The 26,408-nt window shown below is 30.7% G+C and overlaps 1 protein-coding gene across 7 annotated transcripts in view; it reads left to right on the top strand.

Annotated features, from left to right (window-relative positions):
- The window catches only part of Msp300 (Muscle-specific protein 300 kDa), a 242,910-nt gene that overhangs the window by 206,130 nt on the left and 10,372 nt on the right, over nucleotides 1-26,408 (top strand). For all 7 annotated transcript variants that reach the window (XM_074133140.1, XM_074133145.1, XM_074133146.1 and 4 more), the window contains 8 exons: nucleotides 4,856-5,113; nucleotides 22,223-22,441; nucleotides 24,684-24,857; nucleotides 25,014-25,202; nucleotides 25,326-25,469; nucleotides 25,593-25,742; nucleotides 25,863-26,029; nucleotides 26,117-26,285. In XM_074133140.1, coding sequence (XP_073989241.1) covers nucleotides 4,856-5,113; nucleotides 22,223-22,441; nucleotides 24,684-24,857; nucleotides 25,014-25,202; nucleotides 25,326-25,469; nucleotides 25,593-25,742; nucleotides 25,863-26,029; nucleotides 26,117-26,285 — 1,470 coding nt within the window. The remainder of the gene's footprint in view (nucleotides 1-4,855; nucleotides 5,114-22,222; nucleotides 22,442-24,683; nucleotides 24,858-25,013; nucleotides 25,203-25,325; nucleotides 25,470-25,592; nucleotides 25,743-25,862; nucleotides 26,030-26,116; nucleotides 26,286-26,408) is intronic.

Genomic DNA, 26,408 nt, shown 5'->3' with positions numbered 1-26,408 from the left:
TATTGTATACATATAATCTAGCAACCCTCCATATTTTATAACTTAAATGTATATAACATCCTCTTCTTTCTATAATTACTAAAATATTAAAACGATTAACACTTTTAGTTTTACAGCTGAATAATTTTTTTTTTTTAATGGTCAAAAATACGCGCGCTAACATCTAATGTTGGTCAGATGGTACCCAAAGCTTCTTGAGGACCCACAGCTCCATCTGAATCCAAAATCTCAGCATGAGAATCCAGTGCGCTAACCACTTAGCTAATTCCTTCCCTGTATTACTGCTTAAGCTCTAGAGATATGACCATTATGATGCAACGCGACGGGCCTCCTGGAATGTAGAATTTGAGTTGCGATTACTGAACTTATGAGTTGGAATTTATTGTAATATTTCCAAAACGTTTTGCAAGACGTGAAAGAAGAGTTTTTCTAAATTTTTCTTTGGATGAAGAAAAGAAAAAAAGCTGAAGAAGTTGTTAAATTTTGGAAGAAATAGTGGAGAATTTCCAACGTATGTTATTCTTAAGGTTGCTTTGTAAATCCTGATAACAGTTTATTTTTGTTTCTTACGACTGTAGGTGCGAAAAAAACCGTTTTAGGTAATTTATTTTCACGGTTTTCAGAATCAAACTCCGAGGGCGAGTGTGTGAATTCTGATCAGTTCTTAAAATAATTTGGTCATTCATTAACGAAGTTTAGACTAGACAGTCTTACCCTTATTGAATTTGTTGAAGCTTTATAAATCGTATATAAAAGAAATTATTTCAAACCATTTTTAGCCAGCTGCCGCAAAAAAATGCACATTAAAGTCAGTCAATAAGTTATGATTAATCTATTTAAATTGTTTAGCAGCTAACTGCGAGATATTATTTCTCATACGAAGATACAAAAATATAATTTTAAACATTTATGAAAATTACAGAATTAAAGAATTACTTCATTTTAAATAAGTCTTTCTTAAGGGTCAAAATTCTTTGAATAAACTGTCAGAGTTATAGTTTCTTTAAAATCCGATGGAGAGCTCCACTATTTCATTTAATTTATCTTATCCCTTAGGAAGCTGCTTTTATTTAGTGTCCTTTTTGCCGTTGACAGAGCAGTGAGTTCGTCACTTTTCGCTCTTTTGTGCGTTTGTGTGTTTGTTTTTTCCAATACTTTGTGTTTACATTTTTTCGTGTAAGTATTTAGATAGCCTTCCTTTGTCTTATAAGCATGAATGTCCTCAGAAGTAAGTAGTTGTTCAAATTATTGAAGCCATAACTAATGATAACATTCTGTAATTCTTCTTTTCCAACTCAAATTATTGTTTTTAAGATTATAAATTTGTTACTAAACTTTATTTCTATTTATGTATTATAATTTTTATTTATACTGTCAGTTTAGAGTTTGTGTACACGATAATAATATAAATTTTGCTCGAAGAATTGTTTATTGGGTTTGAAAAAAAAAATTAACTTTTTTTTATTTTATTTTGAGTGTAGAGATACATTTAAGTACCATAAATTTTAATTAAGTTCCATTTCCTTCCTCTAGCTGTAGTTGTTCATCCGTCGGCCAATTGTAACTGTCAAACAGATGAAGGCCCATGTTATAAAAAAAACCCTCACAGCACCCTTTTCAATCGTTTCCTCTTCACATATGTGCTTAATTAATGTACTAACTACTAACAGTATCGTTCCCTAAGTTATTTACAGTTCATTCTCGCATGCCTATTACAATTTTCGAACATCAAGTTCTTTGTGTTTTTGTTCAAATGTTTAATTATAAGAAATTCATAATTAAGCGTAGAATAGGTAGCTATTTTTAAGAAAAGTTTTGTATCTCGATTTTTTTAAATATTGCTCATTTCATTCTTATTATACCACTAATAACATTCTGTTCTTCTGTTTCTAACAAAATCAATTATCTTGAAGTAACACTTCACAATAAATCTCTGTTATTTGACTTCTTTAAAAAGAAAACAATATTTTTGATACAATTTTTGGTATTGGTTGTTTACTGGGGTAAATTATGTGCCGCGCTCTGCTAACAATAAACAATCTTTTTTGAACATTCACGCGTCCTCCTTGTAATAAAATTCTTGTTTAAACTTATATAAAAAATGTAAAATGGGACTTTTCTCTAAAATGACAGATTAAGGGAACCCCCTACCGAAAACTGCATTAAAACGAATTTTTTTCTGGGAAAAATTATTTTAAAAAAAATTACAAATATCTTTGATATTAATCCTGACTGGTTTCGGACATACTTATCCTCCTCAGAGGTAAAATAATCAGTTTAGTGTAGAGATTTCGACTTTATTTACGTTGCCTTCTCGCACTATACTTGCTGACTCAACAGTAAGGAACACCAAAGCTCTTTCCTTTTATTATTGTTGTTGTTATTCAATTTACCCTTTCATTGATTTTTTTTTTTTTAAATAAGTTTATCTTGTCCGGAGATTTGTATCCATTATGTTGTGGTTAATATCAAGGATCATATAATTGTGAGTTAATAGCTTTGAAAGTAGTCCCTTCATACCTTATCTGCTTTTTATCTTGGTCAACTGATTGTTCATTACAAACAACGTTATAAAAATCTATCAGCTTGATATTTTAACTTACCTATTTTTTTGTCTTATCGTCAATTTCTTAGATTTATCTCCTTTTTTTTCATTTGTATAGTTAAATTAATGAGTTATTATTTTTACAACACGTAATTATTAATTATAAAATTCAATTCGAACAGCATTTGATTGCTATTAAAATTTTTTAGAGGTTTCCCGTACAGCTACAATGATAAGTATTATTCCTGAGTTTGCCTTATTTTTATTTGACTATTCATCCAAATATTCATGTAGATTTTAACTAAAAAGTTGTCTTCAATCGTTTTTGAAGTATTTTATTCCCTTTAATACATTTGGAACCATTCTCTTAGAATTATTTTTATTGAATTAGAGGAGAGATTCCCTTCTTTATTCAATCTCTTTTAAAGTCTAGGTTAAAATTGTTATTTGAAAAAAAAATCAAAAAGAAACTTAGATATGATCTCGTTCCAGCTAACATTCACATCTGCCGAACCCTCTAAGCAAAAAAGACTTACTTTTGACTTACCTTTTGAGGTATTAGCTTTAACTGCACAAAAATTTAATCATCTGTGAATTCCTCTATAGAGAAATGCTGACCACACTCACATATTTATAGGCTTACCGTAAGTCCCCTTTGAAGGTACGGTCCCGGCTAGTGCATCATTTTGTATTGGATATTTGACACAAATAAACAAACAAATATATATGTATATGATGAACATTTGGTTTTAATTACATCATAGAATATATTTTTAGCCCTTGAATCATATCTGCATTCATTGAAAGAATGTTCTCAATAATGAATAACATTTGGGTAGATAGGCTGAATCAACAGTGAAAGCTTTATTTTTTATCAATTTGGAATCACAACTGTGAACTAAATTGTACCGATTTTTAGCCACTATTAAAAATAAAGTATTATTTAAAAAAAAGTTCATGCTAGTGCTAGAATTATCTATTTTATTAAGTTAAGAAGCTGCTCTTCGTGTTTTTTTAGGTTTTAGCCATCACCTCTCTCCTAGTCGGTAGAACAGTCAGTCCTCGTCGTTCATTGACTTTCTAGAAATTCGGTAGACCTATCCATAGAATCTTTTTATTGTTTGGTACGTTCAGCTCCCCTTTGGAATTGTTTATGACGTTTGAATCACAGTGCTCCCAAGAAGATAAACCTCAGAAAACTTAAATCCTAATCATTGCAGTCTTACAGGCGCCCATGCATTTGGGGCGAGCTAAGACCCAGTAAATGAATGGTCTGAGTATAGGATGTGTACTAGAATCTCGAGCAATGAATTAATTTTCAGAGTTATCCATTGGTTTATTAGAATCTCTAGAGTTATCTGACAGTTTAATAAACCTTATATTAATTAATACCTTATACATATATTAATATAGCTTTTCTTAATTTCAGTGTAATGTGAGTAGTGTCTCGGTGTTCGAGTAACTAAAAATTAATATTACAAATTTTTGGTAACAAGTCTGCTATTTGTTCTTTTTCGCTATCCGCCTTATTATATATAGACATATAGAACAGATGAGGTGATTTTCTTTTTTGAACTAACTCACGAAATAACTGTTTTTTGAAAACAAATAATAATTGAGGGGATGTTAATTTATGAAACTTTAAGACAGAAAATAATAATTTTTTATTTCTTTCACACATTCACTCTTAAATAAATAAAGACGTTCGAAAAATTTTTGTCTACCATATTTGTCACAGGGTGTACGGCGAAACGTTGGAGATTCGTGAATAAATAAACAAATTTGAAGTCCTTTAAACAAATAGTTAAATACAGAAATTTCTACAATCTACGTTTGACTAATATCCATTCATATTTTTTCATTGAAAATCAGTTTATTTTTCTAATTGTTTTATGTTTCTTAATTCTTTTTAAATAATATTTTGTTCGTCATCTATCAGTATCAATAAAAGATGTTTTGCTTTTTAAAAGATAAAGAAATGGTAGACTGAAGTGGGTTTCATTCAATTCGTTTCAGGATTTATAGCTTGTGTTAAGATAAGTAGAACTGGTCGATTTGATAGTAGGGGAGGTGCTGCGCTCTTTACAACGCGCAGAGAAACTACTGTGACAACTCCGTTCCAATCTACTCAGCATCCTTATCACATTCACTCTTGCATATTTCTCGTTCACATTCGTAGCGCCTTTTGTTTATAATTTACTTATTGAGTACATTCAAAGCCACAGATGTGTAGGCTTTAAAAAATTAAAAAAAATAAACAAATAAAGAAGTTTTGAACGATTTTTGTTTTTTCTACCATATTTTCCGCAGGGTGTACGCGAAACGTTGGAGACTCGTGAAACAGGATTGGATGAATTAAGAGCAAGTGGTCGCCGTCTTGAAGAAGTTGTTAAAGAAGAGGTAGCCATTAAATTAAGAGCTGAAGTTCAAGCTGAAGAGCTTGCTTTTAGAAATACTCAAGCTGAATTGGAACACCTGGTAACAAGATATGATAAAGCTGTCAGTCTATGGTCTACCTACAATAAGGCAAAGGAACAAGTGTTGCTCAATCAACAGCTGACACCTGAGGTAAGATTAACAAATTATTGTTTATATTTTTTTTCCTAAATATTTGCTGAGAAAGCGTTATTGCGTGAAAAAAATACTCAGATATAAAATTTTTAAAAAGAGAATTTTCAGATTCTAATAAGCGTTTTAACTCACAAATTTCCTTCCTCTAAATGTTAATTAATTGAGTTTTTTTTTATAATAAAACAGAATAAATAATTGCAGAATTGCTTTATGAAAGCTATTAACTAAAAAGTTAAAAATAGATGAGTTTAATCTGTCCATATTGATGCAGATTAACCGACTGATGTCTTATTTATTGATCTGCTCTCAATACTCGCAGACTATTCGGTCTCTCTTCAAACTATTGCTCTCTTTACCTCATTCCATAGATTAAATAATCTATAATAGTATTTTTTTATAGTAAAACTAAAATTACAAGTTCAAAGATACAATAACATTAAATTTTGTTTTATGCGCTGTTGTTACTCTGAATTTAGACCGAGTGTTGCTTACTTGTTAGCTTTACTTATTCTTTTTCTGAGCTCTGAAATCCAGTTTTGTTAGGCATATTTCTTGGATTTATTAAGTTCAATTAGGTATATGCAATTTTTGGTATCCTTGTTCTATTACCTAATAGAGACTTTCTGTATATTCTGATCTAACTACACATTGAGATACTTTAATTAAAACATGAACTACATGAAAGCTACAATGGAGAGCGATTGATAATAAAGAATATTTTTTCTGAAAAAATCCAGTTCAAAAAATAAAAACCAAGTTTATGAAAATAAACATTAAACATTTCAAGAATGGTACAAATAACTAACAAAATTCTAATTGCATAATAATAATATTAATAATTTTTTATTTCAATGAAAAATAATTAATTGTCAAGAACTTGACATTGTACTTTATGATTTTCTTTAAGTCTTTTGAATGCACAGATTTTCTCTTCCTAGGAGCTTCTTAAAGTACGGTGATTCACAGTGTTGTCTGTAACGGGAGGCCAGATCTCAGATGTTGACGCGCCTTAAATCATAAGAAAAATAAATACAATAATAATATTTAACGGTAGATATCGACCAGAAACTCATTATCTAATAATTAGTGATCGCTAATGAGATTAAAAATGATTATCTTTTAATTAGAACTAATACTGTGTTTATATTAAACTAGGTCATGATTCAAAGGAATAATTTCAACGCTATTTGGCACAATTACTTTCTTTAAGCAAATGTGCTAAAATCATAAACTTGTATCTTAATCGAATAACCCTATTGACTTTAATATTTACCCTATTATGTTATTACAATTGTTGATCGGACTTTTGACATTTTCTGACTGGATTCAGTATTAAACTTTTTTTTTAATTTTGTATAATATAAAATATATTTTTAGATGGCAGCCATTACAGATAAGAATAGCGACTGATAACTAACTGGTCACTTATATTAAATTGTGTCACATTTAAAAATAGAAAGGCTAGTGTCCGTTAGGTGTAGAAGGAGTCTTAAAGAATTTATATATTGCGATATTATTGTGTTTTTAACCCATTATGTCATGATTTTAAATATACATTTTTGTAAAAAAAGGTTAAAATATAGACAGTTTAATCAATATTATTATATTTTTCAATATTAACCGAACTAATGATAGAACTAGACAATATTTTTTTTTACAATAATTAAAATGAAAAATCTATTAAACATTTGCCGTACGTCTAATCTAAAATTCAATAAATAAATTTGTTTTTCACAAAACTTTTTACTCACGAATTTTTTCTTCAGTGTTTGACGTTTTTTACTAAATCATGGTTTACTTTTTATTAAGTCCTAGAAACCCTTTTAAATAAATTTTCCTGCCAAAAACTTAAGCGTTTAGTCGAAATTTAAAAAACATTTGCGTTGAAATTTTATACAATTTTGGAATTTTTTAGCTTTTAAAAATTGTATAATATTTTGAATTTTGTCATTTTTTGACTAGAACTATTTCTCTGTCTTAGACTCTATAAACAGATTTTTTGTCAGAAATGTTTTGAGATACATATTTATTATAAATCACATGTAGATAGAGATTCGTAAAACGAAAGTAAGTAGCGCCATTATCTAGAATTCTAGACAATTCTAAAGTTGAAAATAAATTCTGTACAGTGAAAAATATTGGTTAAACGCTTTAAAATAACAGTAAATTGTCACTTCTTTCTGGTAGCTTAAGGCGAACAACAAATCTTTTTTTTTGCGAATAAAGAAATCTACTTAAATTGTCGGGGACTCAGATGACCTTGAATTGTGAATTTCTGATTAAAAAAATCAAAAACTGGCATGAATGGTAATTGTTCCTTTTATGTTAATTAAGAGTAAGAAAAATAAAAGTACGAAATATGGTAATTTTTCATTTACATTAAATTAATAAATATTAGAAATATTCAAATTAAATTATAACTGCAGAATAGTTTTTCTTTTATTAAATTAAACTCCTTGTTATTTGAAATAGCTTGTCTCATGTGGAAACATGTTTAATGTCATATGTTGACGTAGTTGTTCTATTCTATACGTATGACCTAATTCATAGTATGTACTATATTTGTATTGTATGTTGCCCTTAGAGGGTTAGCCGGATGTACCCATGAATACATTCACAGTTGTTTCCGAGCATAGAATTTAAAAATAACTTCCCTAAACATCCTTGTCCCTGTTGGCGGCTTAACGTTGAATAGATTTCTTTTTGATTTTATTTATTTATTTCTTATTTGAATATTTTATATCTTTTTTTTTGAGCAAACAACTTAATAAAGTATTTGATTGGTGATGTTAATTCTAAAATTAAACAGAAGGAAAAAAGTTAGAATAAATCCTTTCCATGAGGGTATGAGATCTAATCGTTTTTGTTCATTATCTCAGAGCTCTCGAAGGATTCTTAATAAATTTGATTACATTCTTTATTGTTTTCTGCCGTATATAATTTGGAAATATGTCTGGAACGAACACTCATTTTTACTACAAATTCTTAGTTTACATTTTTGATTTTATTTATTTATTTATTTTTAATTAAAAAAACCTTAATTATAGCAATACACGAGTTCACAGCACAAATCAATAAACACGATAATACAAAAAATGGAGAAATGAGATTAAATAATGTACATTGGTTTTTAAAATTCCGTTTATAATATAAATTCAAATAAATTTACTGTAATTTTGAGCACGACATTAATGAAACTAGCTTCTGAAATAAATTATTTATTATTTAATGTCCCAAAAAATGTTTAATGATGTTAATCTTTATTATTTGGGAAATTTATTACAAATATAAAATGGCTGACTGAACCAAAGTGCTTTGGACGTTTAATTTTTAAGATATTTCAAAAAGTAGAGTTACAATGGATTTGTGCAGTTAATGGCACGTACTTAGCTCATACGAGTACTTCGTTAAGCTATGCAATGCTATTAAATGGCCAGTTTATGGCGAAGTAGAATTACTAAACCTCTGAAAATATATTAAATTCATTCTTACATCAGGACGACTCAAATCAGTATAAATAGTATACGACTTTAAAAGAAATTTGTTTTCGAGTAAATCGCTTTAAAATGAAAAAGCCTTAGACTTTCTGACAACCGATTTTCACCAAACTCTCAATTTTAAACATATTGAATTCTCTCAAAAATACTACCCAGAATAGATTTGTACATAACACTGTAATTACCAACTTTAGAGAATAACCTGCTTATTCTACTCCTCTTAAAATGTTTTAAAATCAATTTATCTGGACAAATGCTTTAAGTGAACATCCATGTTACATTTCTATAAAACGTTCATCATACAATTCCGTGCAATGCATTGATTTCATCTGTTGTAGACTTCTTTTCTTTTTTCTACTGTTTCTGTCCAGTTTTGGATTTTCATCCATACTCAGAGGTCAATGTGTATCACAGATTGGTGTAGATAATTAAAAAAAAAACAATGAAAGTCAAACACTAAATTGATATATTGAAACCTCCGATAGTAAATAAGAAATCTGAAACCGGTCAGAAACAGAAAGAAAGACGGGTAAAATCAATGATAAACATACTTCCGTTGATTGCTTGTTAGTCACCTTTGTCTTCCATTACATTACTCAGACATAATAGAAAGTTTTCTGATAGATTGTTGTTATAATTTCGTTTTCTTTCAACTTATTTTTCAAGATATGGCTTTAAAAACCTCTTTTATCAGATTTGTTCAATATTTTGGCACTTTCAGTTAATGATATTTTCTTTTAAAGTTTTTAGTTCTATACTTTATTTCAAAACCTCTTGTTATAATGGTTATTTAGATGGAAATACGCCAGTCAACCCGTTTCTAGAGTGTCTGTAAAATCAGTTAACTGCAAAATATCTGTTCTTGAACCGCTCACTAATGTTCTCAGACTAAAATTATTACAATTCTAACATTAATTTATTAAAATCTTTCCTTTGTAATAAATAAGGCATAAGTCACATTACGTCATACTGCTTTGACTTCTTTCTAAAGCCTGTCCACTTTCCCTTTAACAAGATGTGTATTTTGCCAATAAAAATAAAAGTTGAGACCAATATGAGTACAATCTGTGTAGAAAGTTTAAAGAAAATGAAAACCGTCGATCTAATTGAAATATGAAATTTCCGCTTCTTGTATTATAAAAACGTAAACTGTTACAAAACAAAGCTGACCCAGACTAATGTGCGTAGTGAGAGAGACAGATCTAAAAAAAAAAAAATCCATTTTGATTTCATTTCTTTCTCTTAAGAATCGAACTCGCATGTTAAATAATGAATTATGAAGCAGAGAATATTTTAGTGCTGCTTAATTACGAAACTTCACACGATAATGGGGCAGATGCCGTCCAAGATTTAATGTCAGAAACGGAACAATATTGTGGTAATTAATTACCGCAATAAATTGCTTAGTTGTTGTCGTGATAGATACCCAGATAGTACCGCTTTCAGACGGAGTTGAAAAGTTACTAAGTCGTTTAAAGATTATAGTTGGTTTTGCACTTTTCGACCAAGAGAGAGAGAGATTCGTGAAAATATTGATTATACAATTAATAAAAATACTGCACTGTCAGAGACATCTTTTACTTTAATCGACAAGAGTTTAAAGAGCCCGCATATAGTAGTAAATCATGTGGTAAAAATGAAACTGACTTAGTCTGCTTTTCTTAATTTAGTTCCATTTCGACAGGAGTTCTGAGTTAATTGAGAAAAATTCGGAGGTTAATGCACACGATTCTTACTTAGTTATTCACAGTTCTTGTAATTTAATTTTCTTCTATCTGGGTTTATAAATGAACTCATCAACAGTTCAGCTTTAATTTGTTTTACGCTTTGAAATAGTTGAAAAAAAGAAAATTTCGAGTTATAATAATTGCCTGTGCAAAGTTATTTTAATGATAACTGCGAGATAGTTTCTCATCTCATTAAATACCTTTTTATATTTAATTCTTAATCGACTCTCGTCAGTCTCAGTAAGAACTACTTAGCTCGGTATAGAATTTTGTTTATTGTGAACCGCGATCCGAATAATCAGTTATGAAATGGCTCTATGCGTAATTGTTGCATTTTATCTTTAACTTGAATAAGAGCTTGTTCGTAACAAGGTATCTATTATTGTTAAAACACAAATCTTAGCTAAAAAATTTCAATGCGAAAAGCCCTTTTGATTGCATTCATAAAAAGTGATTAATATTAATGGTAATTAAAGATACAAAACTAAAATGAAACATAGAAATTTTGATAAATAATTTGCGAAAATAATAGAAAACAGTGAGGCTAAATGGAAGAATGTGTTTCTATAAATAATCCAACAGATGGTGTTGCATACGCTGATTTAGTGAAACATTGGACGTTCAGTTTATTAGAGGGAACACAGTTTAACCAGTTTGTGTTCAAACCATTGTATGTGCGGAATGGGTGATTATGTGTGCGCATATTTTTGTGTATTAGTAGATTTTACTTCGCAACCATGGAGCCTGTTTTAAAATTTGGTTTAGTTTTTTAATTTCATTTTATATTGTTTACATAAATATTCAACATTCCGTTTTTAAATGAAGTGTCTTGTACATAATTTTTGGATAATGGATTCGATAAAGGTAGTTTCTTCTGGGTATTTACTTAAAAAATAAGATAAAATTGAGAAATTGTTCATTCGTCCTTTTGACTGATATGTGTTTTTTGTTTTTATCAGGTTGTCTTATGAGACAGATATCTTGGACTAATCAAATTTATTAATTTTAGCGCAATGATAATGCCTTGGTCAATATTTACGACCTATTCGTTGATTTTATCGTTTAATGATGGATTCTTAGCCGTAAATATTCTTAATAGTTATAACTAATGATGAAAGAATAATTTTAAAACTACGTGTGGTTGGCAATGTTTTAATTGTTGGAAAAGCACCCAATACTCTCACGGCAAAGAAATTAATGTTTAATTAACGAATGAATAACTGGTGATATGGTAATAATTTATTTTTAGCACATTGCCACCTTGTCACCTTCCTAACGAATATTTTAAACCATTTTTTATCTTGTATATAGAACGGTAAAGGTATTTTTTTTTTTTTACCGATTCCTAAACTGCTGCTATAAGATCGAATTATGTTTGTGTCAAATATTCAAAAATTGTTTTCTGGAAACTACTTGGTAAGACATGGTAGTACTTGAAGATCTTGGCCTCTTGATTGCGAACAAAATGGTTTTTAAATTGATGTCAGAGTTTGCTGGGGAAAGAAGTGTAAATCGTGGAAACTAGAGTTCCGGCCGAAATCCATCTACAGATTGTTTCAGTTTTTTTTTTGTGTGTGTTTTCCTTTAAAATGGCCTCAACGACTTCCATTAAATTTCCTTTAATAAGGACGGATAAGGTTAAAGGCCTTCAAGTTTTATTTACATCTTTCCTATAAAGTGCACATACACAAATGCAAACGCACAGGCTTCAAAAAGCGTACTTTCAGTGACAAATCAAATTTGATTGAAAATCTGTGTGAACACAATATATGCATTTAATGTAATAAAATCGATATTTTATTATCTTAATATTAAAGTACTTAAAATTCATTCAAAACCATTTTTCACTTCGTAAGTATTTTTTCTTTTAAAAACTCACACATTTCCAATATAATTTTATTGTGTCAGTATCTTATCTTATATTTTTTTTTTTTATTATTTTAAAAGAAATTGTGTTTTTCACTTTTAAAGCATAAAAAAGGAAGATCATAAATTGGTTTTTATTAAACTTTATATTTTATCTTGGATACTTACTGATACTGTAATCAGTTGATTTTTATTATGTTCTTAAGTAAAAAATAAAAGTATATGAAATTTTATCGAGTCTGCTCTTACTACAAATAATTTTACTGGTACAATTAGTGTAACAAGTTGAAATAAAATCTTTCGGCCGTTTTCAAAACATAAAAATAAAAATTAATTCATTAAGTTTGACCATCCGGTAGGCTGTTGTCGAAAGCTAAATATTAAATTGGAACACTTCGATTTAGTTTTTGTTTAATACTGACCAAGGAAATTCACAGACAGACATATTCAACAGACAAAATAATAATAATGATTTTTGAGGAATATTGAGGTGCGGTCAATAAATTTAAATAGAAATTCCTTTCTTCATAACAACGTTTCGGTAAATATACGAGGGTCGTTTGAAAAGTCCGTGCAAAGTCAGAAAGATAGCACCATTGGCGCGTATCGAGGTTATGTTTAGTTAGTAGCATCTCTTGGAAGAACACACACCAAGTTTCAGCCAGATCGGTCTATTTCTTTGTGTTTGGCATTCGTTTAAATCGAGGAAGTCGAGTGATTTTCAAAAAATGGACGAAAAAGAATTTCGTGTGTTGATTAAACACTACTTTATGAAAGGCAAAACGCCTCAGGAGACTAAAGAGAAGCTTGATAAACATTATGGTGACTCTGCACCTTCGATTAGAACAGTTTATAAGTGGTTTCAAAATTTTCGGAATGGCCATATGGGCACAAGTGACGCTGAACGTTCTGGACGCCCTGTTGAGGTTACTACTCCAGAAATCATTGATAAAATCCATGATATGGTGATGGATGACAGAAGAGTGAAGGTGCGTGAGATTGCTAGTGCTGTGGGCATCTCGAATGAACGGGTACATAATATTTTGCATCAATATTTGGACATGACAAAGCTATCCGCAAGATGGGTGCCGCGATTGCTCACGCTTGACCAAAAACGAAATCGTGTGAAGTGTTGCAAGGACGGTTTGCAGCTGTTCCAGAAGATTCCGCAGGACTTTAAGCGTCGTTTCGTCACAGTGGATGAAACATGGATACATCACTACACTCCTGAGACCAAAGAACAATCTAAACAATGGGTTACCAAGGGGGAATCTGCGCCAAAAAAGGCGAAGACCGTTCCTTCGGCCGGAAAGATTATGGCGACTGTCTTTTGGGATTCGCAAGGAATAATCCTCATCGACTATCTGGAAAAGGGTAAAACTATTACAGGTGCATATTATTCATCGTTATTGGACCGTTTGAAAACCGAGCTGCAAGAAAAACTCCCACGATTGGCCCACAAAAAAGTCCTTTTCCATCACGACAACGCACCAGCTCACACCTCAGCAGTTGTGGTCGCAAAATTAATGGAAATAGGGTTCCAACTCGTTTCACATCCCCCCTATTCTCCAGACTTGGCTCCCTCGGACTACTATTTGTTCCCCAATATGAAGAAATGGCTGGCGGGAAAAAGATTTTATTCAAACGAGGAGGTGATTGCAGAAACGAATGGCTATTTTTCAGACTTGGACAAATCCTATTATTACGAAGGGATCAACAAACTAGAGCAGCGTTGGACGAAATGTATAAACCTAAAAGGAGACTATGTTGAAAAATAAAAAAGGTTTACCCCAAAAAATTAAGTAGTTTTTATTTTTGCACGGACTTTTCAAACGACCCTCGTATTACCTTCTTCAGGTTATTGTAAAAAAAGAATGTTACACTAATAACGATACAGAGTAAAATAAAAAATATATAAAAATGTTAAATTTTTGCAATTGTCTAAAAAAAAAAAAATACACTGATGGACAAAATTAACGCACCACCCTTATTTTTTTTATTATTTCCAATTTGTGCAAATTTTGGACTTTCAAAATATTTTTGGCTGAAAAAATAAGCCATTTGTAACTACGGCCATCTGAAGAATTTAGGTCTATTCTCACCTCATCTGTAAAGAGAAGTCTCTTCCAGTTGTCTTAAGTCCAATTCACATGTTCACGTGCAAACTGAAGCCTGCTCATTTTGTGAACTGTGGTAAGAAGAGGGCCACGAGCAGGATGTCGGGCTCTAAGGTTACCTTCATTAAGTCTTCTACTAAAAGTCCTACTGAAGATGGAAACATTTCGGACTTGCCTTATGAGACATTTTATCTCATTTCTCGTTATGCTCCTGTTTCGTAAAGCCAGGTGCCGGATGTACCTATCGTCTCTCTCTGCTGTACATCTCTTCTTGAATGACCTCTTGTCTCCATAAATCGCTTTAGACAAGTGATGTACGTCCAAAACAAAAGCGGAAAATAATTTATTTAATTTTAACTAAACAAAAACTGAGTGGTGCGCTAATTTTGTCCATCAGTATATTTGAAAATGACTTACTCCAAATAAAAAGTATGTTTCATCAAAAAGTTTGTAAGGGATAAGATGTTTTTCAAACTTAATTTAAGTTTCACTGAAATTGAAAAACAAAACTTTTTCAGCGCTTTTTGTTGATAAATTTTAACTAAATCCTAACACTAACCATTCGCTAAATCGAGGTTTTCGTACCTGTGGAACTCAAATATTTAATTCCGCTATTAATTCACAAATGTAGCTTGATCCAGACAACTTTCTTTGGTGAATAAAATAGCCAAAGTTCAAATCTTGTTCTCAGTTTAAGAGAATCAGTTCTTTCTTAAGAACGGGCTGATCAAAATAGAGACCACAACTTTACTTACTTGCTATTTTTTAGTTTACTTCAATTTCTCTTTTTTCCATAACTACTTCGTTTTAAATTCTCGGATCTAATTATTTTTTTAGGAACGTTTGTAGAGGGAAACAGTGAGCAGTTTTTTCATCTTTGCGCTTTATGTTATTGTGTGGGTTTGAATTAGTGGCTCTTCCACTAATTCATCTTAACAAGGAAGGCCAAAGACCTGTAGCATGGTGTTAATTTTTAATTCAGTACCCTCCGGTCTTGTTTTCTCCATTGCTGCTAAACTGTGATAATTGACGTTGTAATTATTAATTACCGACAAATGCTATAATTAGTAATTATTGATGGCAAATCTAGATACGAACTCAAATATTATTAAGTCTATTTACCTAGTTAACCTTACGATCACTATTCTTTTCATACAGCTTTTCTTATTTTAATTTCCACCGAACATATATTTTTTTAGATCCTCAGAGACCGTAGATTGGTCCTTAGAAATTAGGTGCTTACGTGTGTATTTGAATCAGTGTAACTGCCTTTCGAACTTTCGAAGTCAGCTAGAATTACAAAAAAAGGAAACATGGAAATTTTTAAGTTTATTTCATTGAGTTTCCCGGACAACCTGATTTTTCCTATACCCCGCCCGCATCACAGCAATTCTCATCCTACTGTCATCTCGCTACTGTAGTTAATTATCGGCCTATGTTTTTTTTTTTTTTTTTTTTTTTTTTTTTTTTTTTTTTTTTTTTTTTTACAAAGTTGGCAACCCGTTACAGACTTCCTTTTACCGGTACAAATAGACATCGATTTTTCCACTGCTACTCTCGCATTAATTTTAGCTTCTTTTATTTGTCACAATCGCGCCCAGATACTTTAAATGTTCACCATTAGCGAAGTCATGATCAGTACTTGCATTATGACGTCTGGAAAGTTGCACATAAACAGTTTAACTGTCTGTTTAATCGCAAAAGTTCATGCTTTTCTGGCCTTGCGCGTGCCAAAAATAACTACATCATCGGAGTAATCTACATGGTGTTTAATATAACTACTGCTCGGGTTGCGCTTTCAAAAACCATATTATTGAACATATTGGAGCCAACCAGTGATGGCATCCTACCGGTTCGCGCGAACCGTTTTTTAAAATCAAGAAACCTTAGGGAACCGGTTATTAAAAATAAATGAATTACTCTGACTGCGGTTTTGAATCGTTCGCCATGCCCTGTGCAGTGTTGCAACTGCAGGCTGCCTAAGTCGGGAGCTCGTACAAAATTGCAACCGCGCCGTAATCTTGGTCGCACACAATAGCGGTAAAAATGGTATTTTTAAAGCAAAGTGAGTCTAGGTAAGTGATTTGTTTTCACTCTTAGAAAATAAAGAATAGGTCGTCCTAGATATCATTTGACTTTATGGAACCGGTTCCTTAAAATTTAGGATACCATCACTGGAGCCAAGGGTTCTCCTTGCTTCTTTACAGTAAAGCTCAATGACTGGGTCTTGCATATTTTGACGCTACACTCTACATAATTTGGGCACATTCCCTATTAGCCAAAAAATTTTGCAGATCTCCCCAAACGTGTCTCAAAACATTGTTGTCAAGCGGAGGGAGGGATTTTAACTCGGTGGTTAGCGTACTACAACCGGGCGTCAATGACCTCATATTGACGTGCCTTAAATTTAAAAAAAAAATTCAAATTTAATGAACAGCCACTTTATTATTTGGATCATTTTTCTAGGTTACAATTGATTCTACATCGTCATTCTGTTTTAAATACCACCAGTCCCAGCAGTATTGAAATCAAAACTAATATTTAAAATTAGAATTTTATACATCTGGTATTATTTAATGAAAAATCAGTGAGTTCAGTTCATCAGAATGTAATATCATAGAAACTGCAGTTTTTAAAAATATTTCTAACTTAATAAGAAATTCAGTAGTTGCAGAATTGCAATTGTGGTTTAATCGGACCACAAAGAAATAACTGCTCCAGTTGCCAGTTATTTAGATTTCTGCTTTCCGTAGTTTTTTTAACATAATTTTGAACCGGATAGAAAACCATTACTTTCACTATTTAAGTTTAAGTTTACTATTTTAAGTATTTTTAAGTTCGTTAAAAAAAGAAAATTCTCAAATTAAATTAGAGCAAAGGTAATTAATTTCATATATTTTGTGTATTTCCGTACTTTATTTATAGATTTAATTATCAAAATTGTTAACCACAATAAAATAGTGACGTGTTTTTTTTTTTAAAACGTCACTAACTAAAAATTTACATTTATTTGCTGTCAAGCCGATATCAAAACAAATTATTCTTGTCGCGTCAATATATGTCCAAATGATTTTAAAGAAAATTATAGCAGACAGGTTATCAGCGATTTATACTTCGCTTACAGGAAGTCCAGAGTTTAATCAGGCTCTTATTATCAGTATTCACGTATGATTAATTGCTGTTAGAGCAGAATATTCGGCTTGGTGGAGTTTTTAATGAGAAATATTAACTGTAGAATAGTAATGACTTATGCTAATTGTTTGTTAAGAAAACCTTGTCTCCAAATTTGAAGCTAGCTAATTCTAAAGTTCATTAATTCATTATACATTAAATAAAAAAACGTTCCTTATCAGTTCATTGTACGCTACTAACGGTTTTTGGATAGACCTTAAAACTAATTTAATTTGAAACTTGATATATTAGGAAGTCATATGAAGTTTGGACATACGTGTCTACTGCACGCGATTTAGTTTTAGCTTTGTTAAGGTATAACAAAATGTTTGGAGTTCGTTGTTGTTACTAATCAGACAGGTTCTAGTTCTTTTTTTAAAATTTCTGAGATGGATTAGTCATACAGTTTTTCAAACAAGACCTACGCCCAACTAAACTATGTTTGAGGGTATATAAAGGAAATTTAAAGGAGCAACTGACACATATTCTAGTACGGACGGCTCTTCTTCCGACATTCTCTTCTACTGCTCCTGCTTCCGGGAACAACACGATCTCCTCATCAAATCTAAAACTTCCTTAGTTCTAACTCAAAGTGTTCTTTTATTTCCTCATTGGTTTTAGACCATGACTGGGCAATATTTTTTTAAAATAATAAACCACCCGAATTTTTTTTATTTTTTGAAATGTTGACACCTAACAGGGGTTTCCCTCTACGGAAAATATTTTATTCAAAGTGACTAAAAGATAATTTCCCTGAAAAAATATTTCCTTTGATTTATTTCGTCGCCTTTATTTATCCCTTCATTCTGGAGAAAATCGATTGAATTGTTTTGTTGCATTTCAATTATGAGAGAAAAAAAACATGATTTTCGAAATACTTTGGGTTGTTAGTAAACTCTTGATACAATAACATTATCGATTACCTTCTCTTGTAATACTTGATATCAATTACTCGATACATTATTTGTATAAAATCTCGCTATCGTAGGCATTGTTAAAATTAAAGAAAATAATCGCCTACTTATTCCAGGCTGAACTTTAACATCCCCAACTATGTACCAGTTAGGTTTCATGACCGAGGAAGAAAGCACATATTTTACTATTAACATATTTCTAATTTAACCAGTATTAATTTTGTAAGTCGTTTATTAAAAACTGTCAAGATCTGAGTCAAAAGTCTTATATCTAATTATCTATAACTTTATTTTTTTGTGTTAATAAATAGAAATTGCTTTAAATTAGAGAGGCGATTTATTTTTATTCTTTTCTGGTGTATTTATGTTCATTGGATGTTTATATTTATTTTTCGAGCATTACCTTTGAAGATACCAGAAGCTCTTTGCGCCAAATGGTGATGCGCTTTAAAAAAAAAATATATATAAAAAGAAAATACTATATGTTTGATTTGGCTTGCAATATCCTTCAATATTTACACATTCCTTTTAAAGAGAAGCCTAAACTGATGATTAACTGCTTAATGTATCCGCATTGCATTGTGTTGTTGCAAGTTATTACTTGACGTAACAGTCTTCAGTCGATTTTTATGAAGAATTGGACCGAATTTCACCAGTACATGAACTCAACAATAAAAATTTCTATAACAGTATTTTGGTCGACAAAAATTTAAATAATCTATTTATTTATTTAAATCTATTCTATTGAACCCACTCTGTTCCCTTCAAAAAAAAAAAAGCCATAGGTATGCCACTAGACTATCAAGAGATAACATTTTACGTCACACGCAAATATTTAGACTTCATATCTGCTGAATGCTACTTCTGTCTGAATATTTAGATTTTACATCAGTTAATTCTTTCTAAAGATAAAACAAAATTTTCTGCATTGCTAAATAATTTGTTCATTTACCGTGCTAAATTTAGTCAAGGAAATTTTGCTTTCAAACACTAAAATATTTTTTATTAATTATTGATTAAAATTAGGTAGCTTCAATCTTGTTTAACATTCTACTGCTTTTCACTTGTAGCCCTTAATTAAGTAAGTTTTCCTTTTTTTTTAATTTGATTTCTTTTCATGAATTTAACAAATTTATTAAATTTAAATTAAGAAGTACATTTTAAAAAATAAATTAGCCATTCCTTTTAAATATTATATGAATTTTTCGGCATCGCTGTCTAAAACCTGCCTCGTATACGAAGCTTTCAAACATATACTGGGCTGCCTGAACAATAACAGTGACCTTCACTTTAATCCACTTCACGCATTACAGACTTGTCAGCATGGTTTGCCTAAGTATTTACCCAAAAAGGGGAAGTGATTGGTTTAATAATTTTATAACTTCTCAGTACGAATTTAGGGCTATTTCGTCTTAATTTAGTACTCTTTACTCGCTAAAATGAAATTATAATTCCAAAAACAAAATTATTGCGAACTAATTAGTTATAAAATAAATTACCTTTAAAGCGATAATTTTAAAGCAAACATAATATTTCCAGATTCCCTTTAGAATCCCAAAAAATCCCAAAACTAATAATTTTCTAAAAACCAAAGTAATGTTTCAATTAGCAGATATAATTCTAAAGTTTTGAGACATCTATCCTGTTAAATCAAACTTATAGGTTAATAGATTTTTATTACGCTTACTATTCTTAATGCTTATATGACTTAATATCAACTGATTCTTCTTTTTTTTTAGACTATACTTTATCAGGGATGAAACGTTTACTATCCAACAATAAAAGTCTCTTATTTTTTTTAAATTCTTTACAAACTTTTTGTGGAATGTAGAGTGAACAATTTAGAAAATAGAAATAGAAAAGAAATTTATTATTCTGGGACAATTGTCCCCTAAGAATAAAAACAGGTACAAATAGAGGCCTTAACAGTTTGGCCTGTGTTTAAAAGAAAATAAATAAATAAATAAGATTGACAAAAGGTGAAAATAAAAATAACAGCAGAAATTAAGGAAATAAATTAAAACAATTAGAATTTCGGAGGAAGCTGGGTAGAAAGGAGATAACTGAATAGACGGGATTTAAAGATAGATAGGGTAGGAGCATGGCGGACAGATGAAGGCAAGGAGTTCCAGAGAGAGGTAGCACGTATTAGGAAGGACTTGTCAAAGGATGAGGTACGGTGAGAGGGAATATAAAGATCAGATGAGCGAGATCTAGTGTTACGGGAATGGATGGAGGATTTAAACTTAAGGAGTTGAAAAATATAGGAAGGCCTTTGAGACTGGATGACTTGAAAAAGGAAAGAAGCCAAAAAATATTGGCGGCGATAGACAGGAAAAAGCCACTTCAACTCATCGTAGCAGTGCGAAATGCGTGAGTCTCTGGAAATACTGAAAATAAATCTTATGAAGCAGTTCATGAGGCGCTTGAGTTTAGCTTCAATATCACCAGAAAGACCGCCATACACTAAACAACCATGGTCGAAATGGGGGAATATAAGAGAGGAAACTAGGAGTTGCCGGGTCTTTAATTAGTTCGATTATTTTAGGAAAGAATGTAAAGATCATTAGTTCTACATATTTCGTTAATCATTTTACATGCTTGAAATAAGGTATAAAGTAATAATAAGAAAATAAAATACAGAGTTGGTAAACAATGAGATAATCTTATTGTTTGAGTATTAATTATGCAAACATATTCATCACTTCCAACGTCATTATTAAATTACTCCGCTCTTAATCTACATCTATTTATTTGAGTTGAGATGAGTTTTTTGGCATTGTTTGTAGCAATTAATTTTAAATTATTTTACAAGAAATTGTAAACTTCTCTGTTCAGAATATTAAAATGCTGAGTAAAAAATACCAAATATTGGTTCTTATTGTAATGACACTGTCTTTAACCAGTTAAGCGTGGAATTTAGTTTTTAAAAAAAAACCTCACAGTGTGCGGAATTAAAATCAGGCAATGACGTGTATACACGTCGAACGCAGGGTAAAACAACCAAAAGTTTACAACGTCCATAATAGTCACTGCAAGCGACTTTTTCTGCATTCTCTGGGGCTTGAGATTACAGAGCATTCTGTGCTCATTCAAAATATTGCACCGCTTCACGTATGCATTGCTCTAGTTAACTAGAGATGCAAGAGATTTTTTCAAGGGAGAAAAGAGCTCTTTGAATTCTGTGCAAAATGAAATCATGCTCGTACTGAGGTCTGAATCTCTGTCTAAGGTAAAAACGGCAATGCACAAGGGTTGAGAACTTCTATTTGTGTGCGTAATTCCTAATCTGTAATGCGGAGACCAAACATGTACCAACCACTTATCATTTGGTTGACTCCTACCAAAAATTTCTATATTATAAGCCTATATTAAAGGCATCTAGTAGCTGTAAAAATTCTTCAGACTTCCAGAAAATTTTAAAAAAAAAATTGATAATTTTAAGATAAGATGTGCGTGTTTACACCAGTTAAAATAAAGTGTTATTGTAAAAAGTACAAGTTTTATTTTTATTTTTAATATTTAATATTGATTCAAAAAGCGTACATGGTTTTTAAAAAAAAACTGAGAACGGAGAAAATGTATATCCCAGAAGACTGCATATGATGTTTACAATGTATTTGGTTTGATGTTTATTTGTTGTATATATTTGGTTACAAAACCTTATTTTAAAATTCATAGAAATTCAGTTAAAATAAAACAGAATGAAAGAACTAGAAAGTGTAGTAAAACTTAGGGTAAAGAAAGTATAGTTTATAAATCTATAAATATATAAGTCTAAAGTGGCTCCTACTTTTATTTTCTGTTTATTTAGGAGTGGGAGGAGAAGAAGGAACATTTAGATGAGCTGGCACGTTTAGCCGCAGAGATATCGCACCATGTTGGCGTAGAAGTACTCCGGCCAGAAGTAGACTCCCTTAGCAAAAGATTGAAAGAAGCCCAGGAAGCTTTACAGTCAATAGAAGAAATACAAGCTAGCCTTTCTACACCTACAGGTCAACATCCACAAATTATACTTGACGCTGTACAACAAGTTAGTATACTGTTTTTATTGTTTGTTGCTAGTTGTAAAATATTTCTGAGGTTTGCCTAAAGTAAAAATAAGTTTTACTCAAAACAAAATATATTCCTTAGTACTACGCAATTTCGGAGATATAATTAAAAATATTTTACTACATACATAATTAATTTCGTACTAATCATATATGAAAGTGTTAATGGCTGCTAACATAAACACGTTATGATTGGCTCTACAGAAGGCAAGAAATTGATACCCGATAGTTGGAAACAAAAATATTCCTTACTCAAAATCCATTTCAAAACTGGTGTATTAATCATTACGCTAGAAATAATTTCAAAAACAATGATCCAGGATTATTACTATCAATCTTTGAAATCTTAATTTTTCCCCACAAAATTTGCTAGCACATTCTAAACTAGGGAGATTTTTTTTTAAAAAAAAAGGATCATAGTAGTTTGGTGACTTAAAATCAAAGCTAAAAATGATGTCTTGAAAGCAAAAACAAAACAAAACAGTTTGTTTTAGGGTCAGTGTCTCTAATACTAAGCCTAGGATTACAGTATATATACTGGTAATTTTACTACATACAAACAAATAATATAAGTAAATCCAAACAAACATGTGATTCTTAAATGAAATATATTCAATAAACACCATCATGTTATGAGCAGAAATGCTTCCTATATGTATAGCTGGCGTCAGAGTTAAAATAAAAAATAGAATTTGTTCCAAATATAAATTAGACTGGCCAGATCATGGAGTCGCAGAAATCTAATAAAACTATGAACTAAGATTTACGTAACCTTCCCCTTTGAAAGTTAGTGAAACAAAGGCTAAATTTATTTTTCCTGGATCACTTTGGTAAACATTTTTCTATCAACTAATTCTAAAAAAAATAGACAAAACTCTCATCTCATGTATTGGTCTTAAAAAATGATCATTTCAAATATGTTCACTAAAGATTATTTCATTTACTAGTATTAACTCAGATTTGATTTGGATCTATATATTTCCAATCTCGCTTTAACTAAAATGTTTAAAAAGTTGATGCAGCGTCTTACTTTGCTTTAAAATCGTTTTTGTGGTAAAATGTTTCTAGTATATTTGTGTCAGCCAAAACCTTAGTTCGCATGACAGGGGTAAATTAAAAGTAGTTAGCAAATTTAAGCTACTGTTGTTTTTGATTAGTTTGCTACAAACTGTGAAATGTTTTGGTGCTTCAAATGTTCTCTCAAACTATACACAGTAGTATTTATATTTGCGTGGTGTTGTACAAAACTAAATACTTTACAATTCTTCTCTGTTTCGTTACTTAATATCGTGCCATTAATTGTTTAGGGGAACTTTATTTTCCAACTTTGGTCTAACATTTTTATTAATTATTTACCTTCGTCATTTTGGGATTGAAAAGTTGCAAACTAAAATGTAATACTTATAATGTAAAATTTTGTTAGACACTGAAAGTAATCCTCATGAATAATGTTCTCTAAACCTCTATAGTATCTTTTTCGAAAATGCTTCGGTATAAATTCTCACCTGAAGTACCATGTAATGATTTTATATATTTTTCAATAAAAAAAAAATACAAAGGCGTGATATGACGGATGAAATCAATGATAATGCCCAGCATATTCAATTCACGGTTTACCTTAATCAACATCCTCCTGGAAAGTTAAATTTTAACGTTTAAAGTTATAAATTTTAACAAGGAATTTTTTCATTAAACGTTGAAATTGGGTCGGATAATGCGATTGTTATCTAAATGATACACTAAACAAATACTTGGTAAAGTTTTCCTTTACATTAAAGATCCACTCTTGCGAAATCAAAAATAATATGTTCATTGGTAAACGAGAAAAGAAAAACCTAATGAGCATTCTTCTTCGAGTAATTTTAGTCCTGCGAAAAAGATTGCTAGAGAAAATCGCTGATTTACTCTGTTGAATCTTATTAATATTTGAAAGATTATATCCAGCTTGCGAAAAAAATAATTAAAAATCGATATTAATGTTTACATTTTCCTTAAATCTAACTATTGCTTATATTTTCATCAATCGTTAGTGATTGGTTTGTGAAGTTTATGATTTGAGAATTTGACTTGTACATTTAATGTTTATGTTTATGTTAATGTTTAAGTTGAACGTCTGAAACTGGTTAGAAAAATAATCGATATGTAGTAAATCGTTGCGGATTCATTCATGTTTACATTCTTACTTACGCATAATGTTTCATTCAATCTATTTATGTTTAATAGAGTCTAAAGAAACCGGAAGAAAATCCTACGGAACAACTAGTTTTATTAAGGGATCATTTGATTGCTCTCGGGAAGGCTGAACCGCTTATTACTAGTCTTACTAAAGAAGGTACTCAAGATGTAAGTAAGGTTGAAGATGAAGCGGCAGATCTGTCAGTTCTTCAACTTCTTCAGGTCAGTTTATCATAGATTGTAGGCTTTGTAATAAATAACTAAGTTAAATGAACAATATTCAAATCAATATTGTGAGAATCAAATATTTATTTAATTTATAAGCATGTAAAATTAGAAAAAGACCAAATAATTTATAGAATTTTACAAAATTTACAGTTATGGGAGAAGATATTCCGAGAAACGTTTCAAGAATATCACAGACTATCATCTCGTTTAGTGCATACAGAAGAAAGTAATACTGTACTTAAGTTATGGCAAGACTATCTAACCCACGTCAATCAGTTCCTTGATTCAGAACCTCCACAACATTATCATGAACTTAGCGAACAAGTACATCTTTGTCAGGTAATTTTTTTGAACTATTTTACTTTTTACATTTATATTTAATGTGTGAAAAGTTGAAGGAAATCTGTCTGATCAAAGGTTGGTTTATGAGGAATTTTTATATGTATTTAATGATTTTTGTAGGTCCATCATAATGTTCTCAGCTGCCAAAAATCTCTTGTACCAACATACAAAGGTGGAATGGATGATGCTGTTATTCAGCAATTCAACCTCCTGACGAATGTACATAACGAAACTTTGGCTAAGATTATGGAAAAACAGTCCCAGGTTGGTATTATTAAGTACATGAAATTTTATAATAAATCTTAAAATAAGACTTCATAAAGATCAATTTATTTGACTTAATTTCAAAGAATTCATCTAATATATGTAATTTTTTTCATATAATAGATTCAAGATCGTATAAAAATTTGGGAGAAATATAGAACAGATCAAGCACAACTGCTTAATTGGCTGAAAGATGCCGAAGTTGATAGGAACAAATTAAAATTACATTATATTAATGCTAAGTCACTTCCGAAAACGTTGTCACTTATACAGGTACCTATTCTGTGTTATTCATTTATTTTTAAAAACTGCTATTGACTGATTTTTGATTGATTATTTTTTCTTTCATATACGATCGACCTGTCAACAAATTCATTATTTTATTAATTTTAGGAACTTTTGAAACGGCTGAAGGATGGGGAAGAAATGGAAAAAACATTAAATTTAAGATTATCAGAAATACTAAAATTCTGTGATGATAATCTAAAAAATACACTTTGTGTTGAACATTCTTCAATCACACATCGCTTGACTAATCTTCAAGCAGCTTTATTAACTTGGTAAGAAAAATTTATTCCTGCTTCTAACATTTATGATTATTTTTGACTATCCTTTTCTTTAAATATCTTGATATTCTTATGTTACAGGAAAGATTATTTGGTGCGTGTGAAGGAAGGTTTGGAGAATTACGAAAGTCAAATGAATAAAGTTCAAAGTGCCATGAAAGATATTCAGACCGGTTTGAAGGAGGAAAGCGAAAGCCCAATAATCCTGTTTCCCCATAGTCAGCTACAAAATAAAAAAGAAAAACTTCAGGTATTTCCTCTAGTGCAATTTTATAAAAAGTGGTTAATAGTAATTTTGGTTTTGGAAAATTGAGTGTATTTAGATCTCATAGATTGTGTTTCTTGCTTAATCTAGTTTGTAACTGAGATATTT

The sequence above is a fragment of the Rhodnius prolixus genome, unplaced genomic scaffold (assembly GCF_049639745.1).
Source record: "Rhodnius prolixus isolate KJV_2025 unplaced genomic scaffold, Rpr scaffold_10, whole genome shotgun sequence".
Taxonomy (NCBI): Eukaryota; Metazoa; Arthropoda; class Insecta; order Hemiptera; family Reduviidae; genus Rhodnius; species Rhodnius prolixus.
The sequence above is the reverse complement of the archived record's forward strand: the minus strand, read 5'-3'. Positions and strand labels throughout refer to the sequence as shown.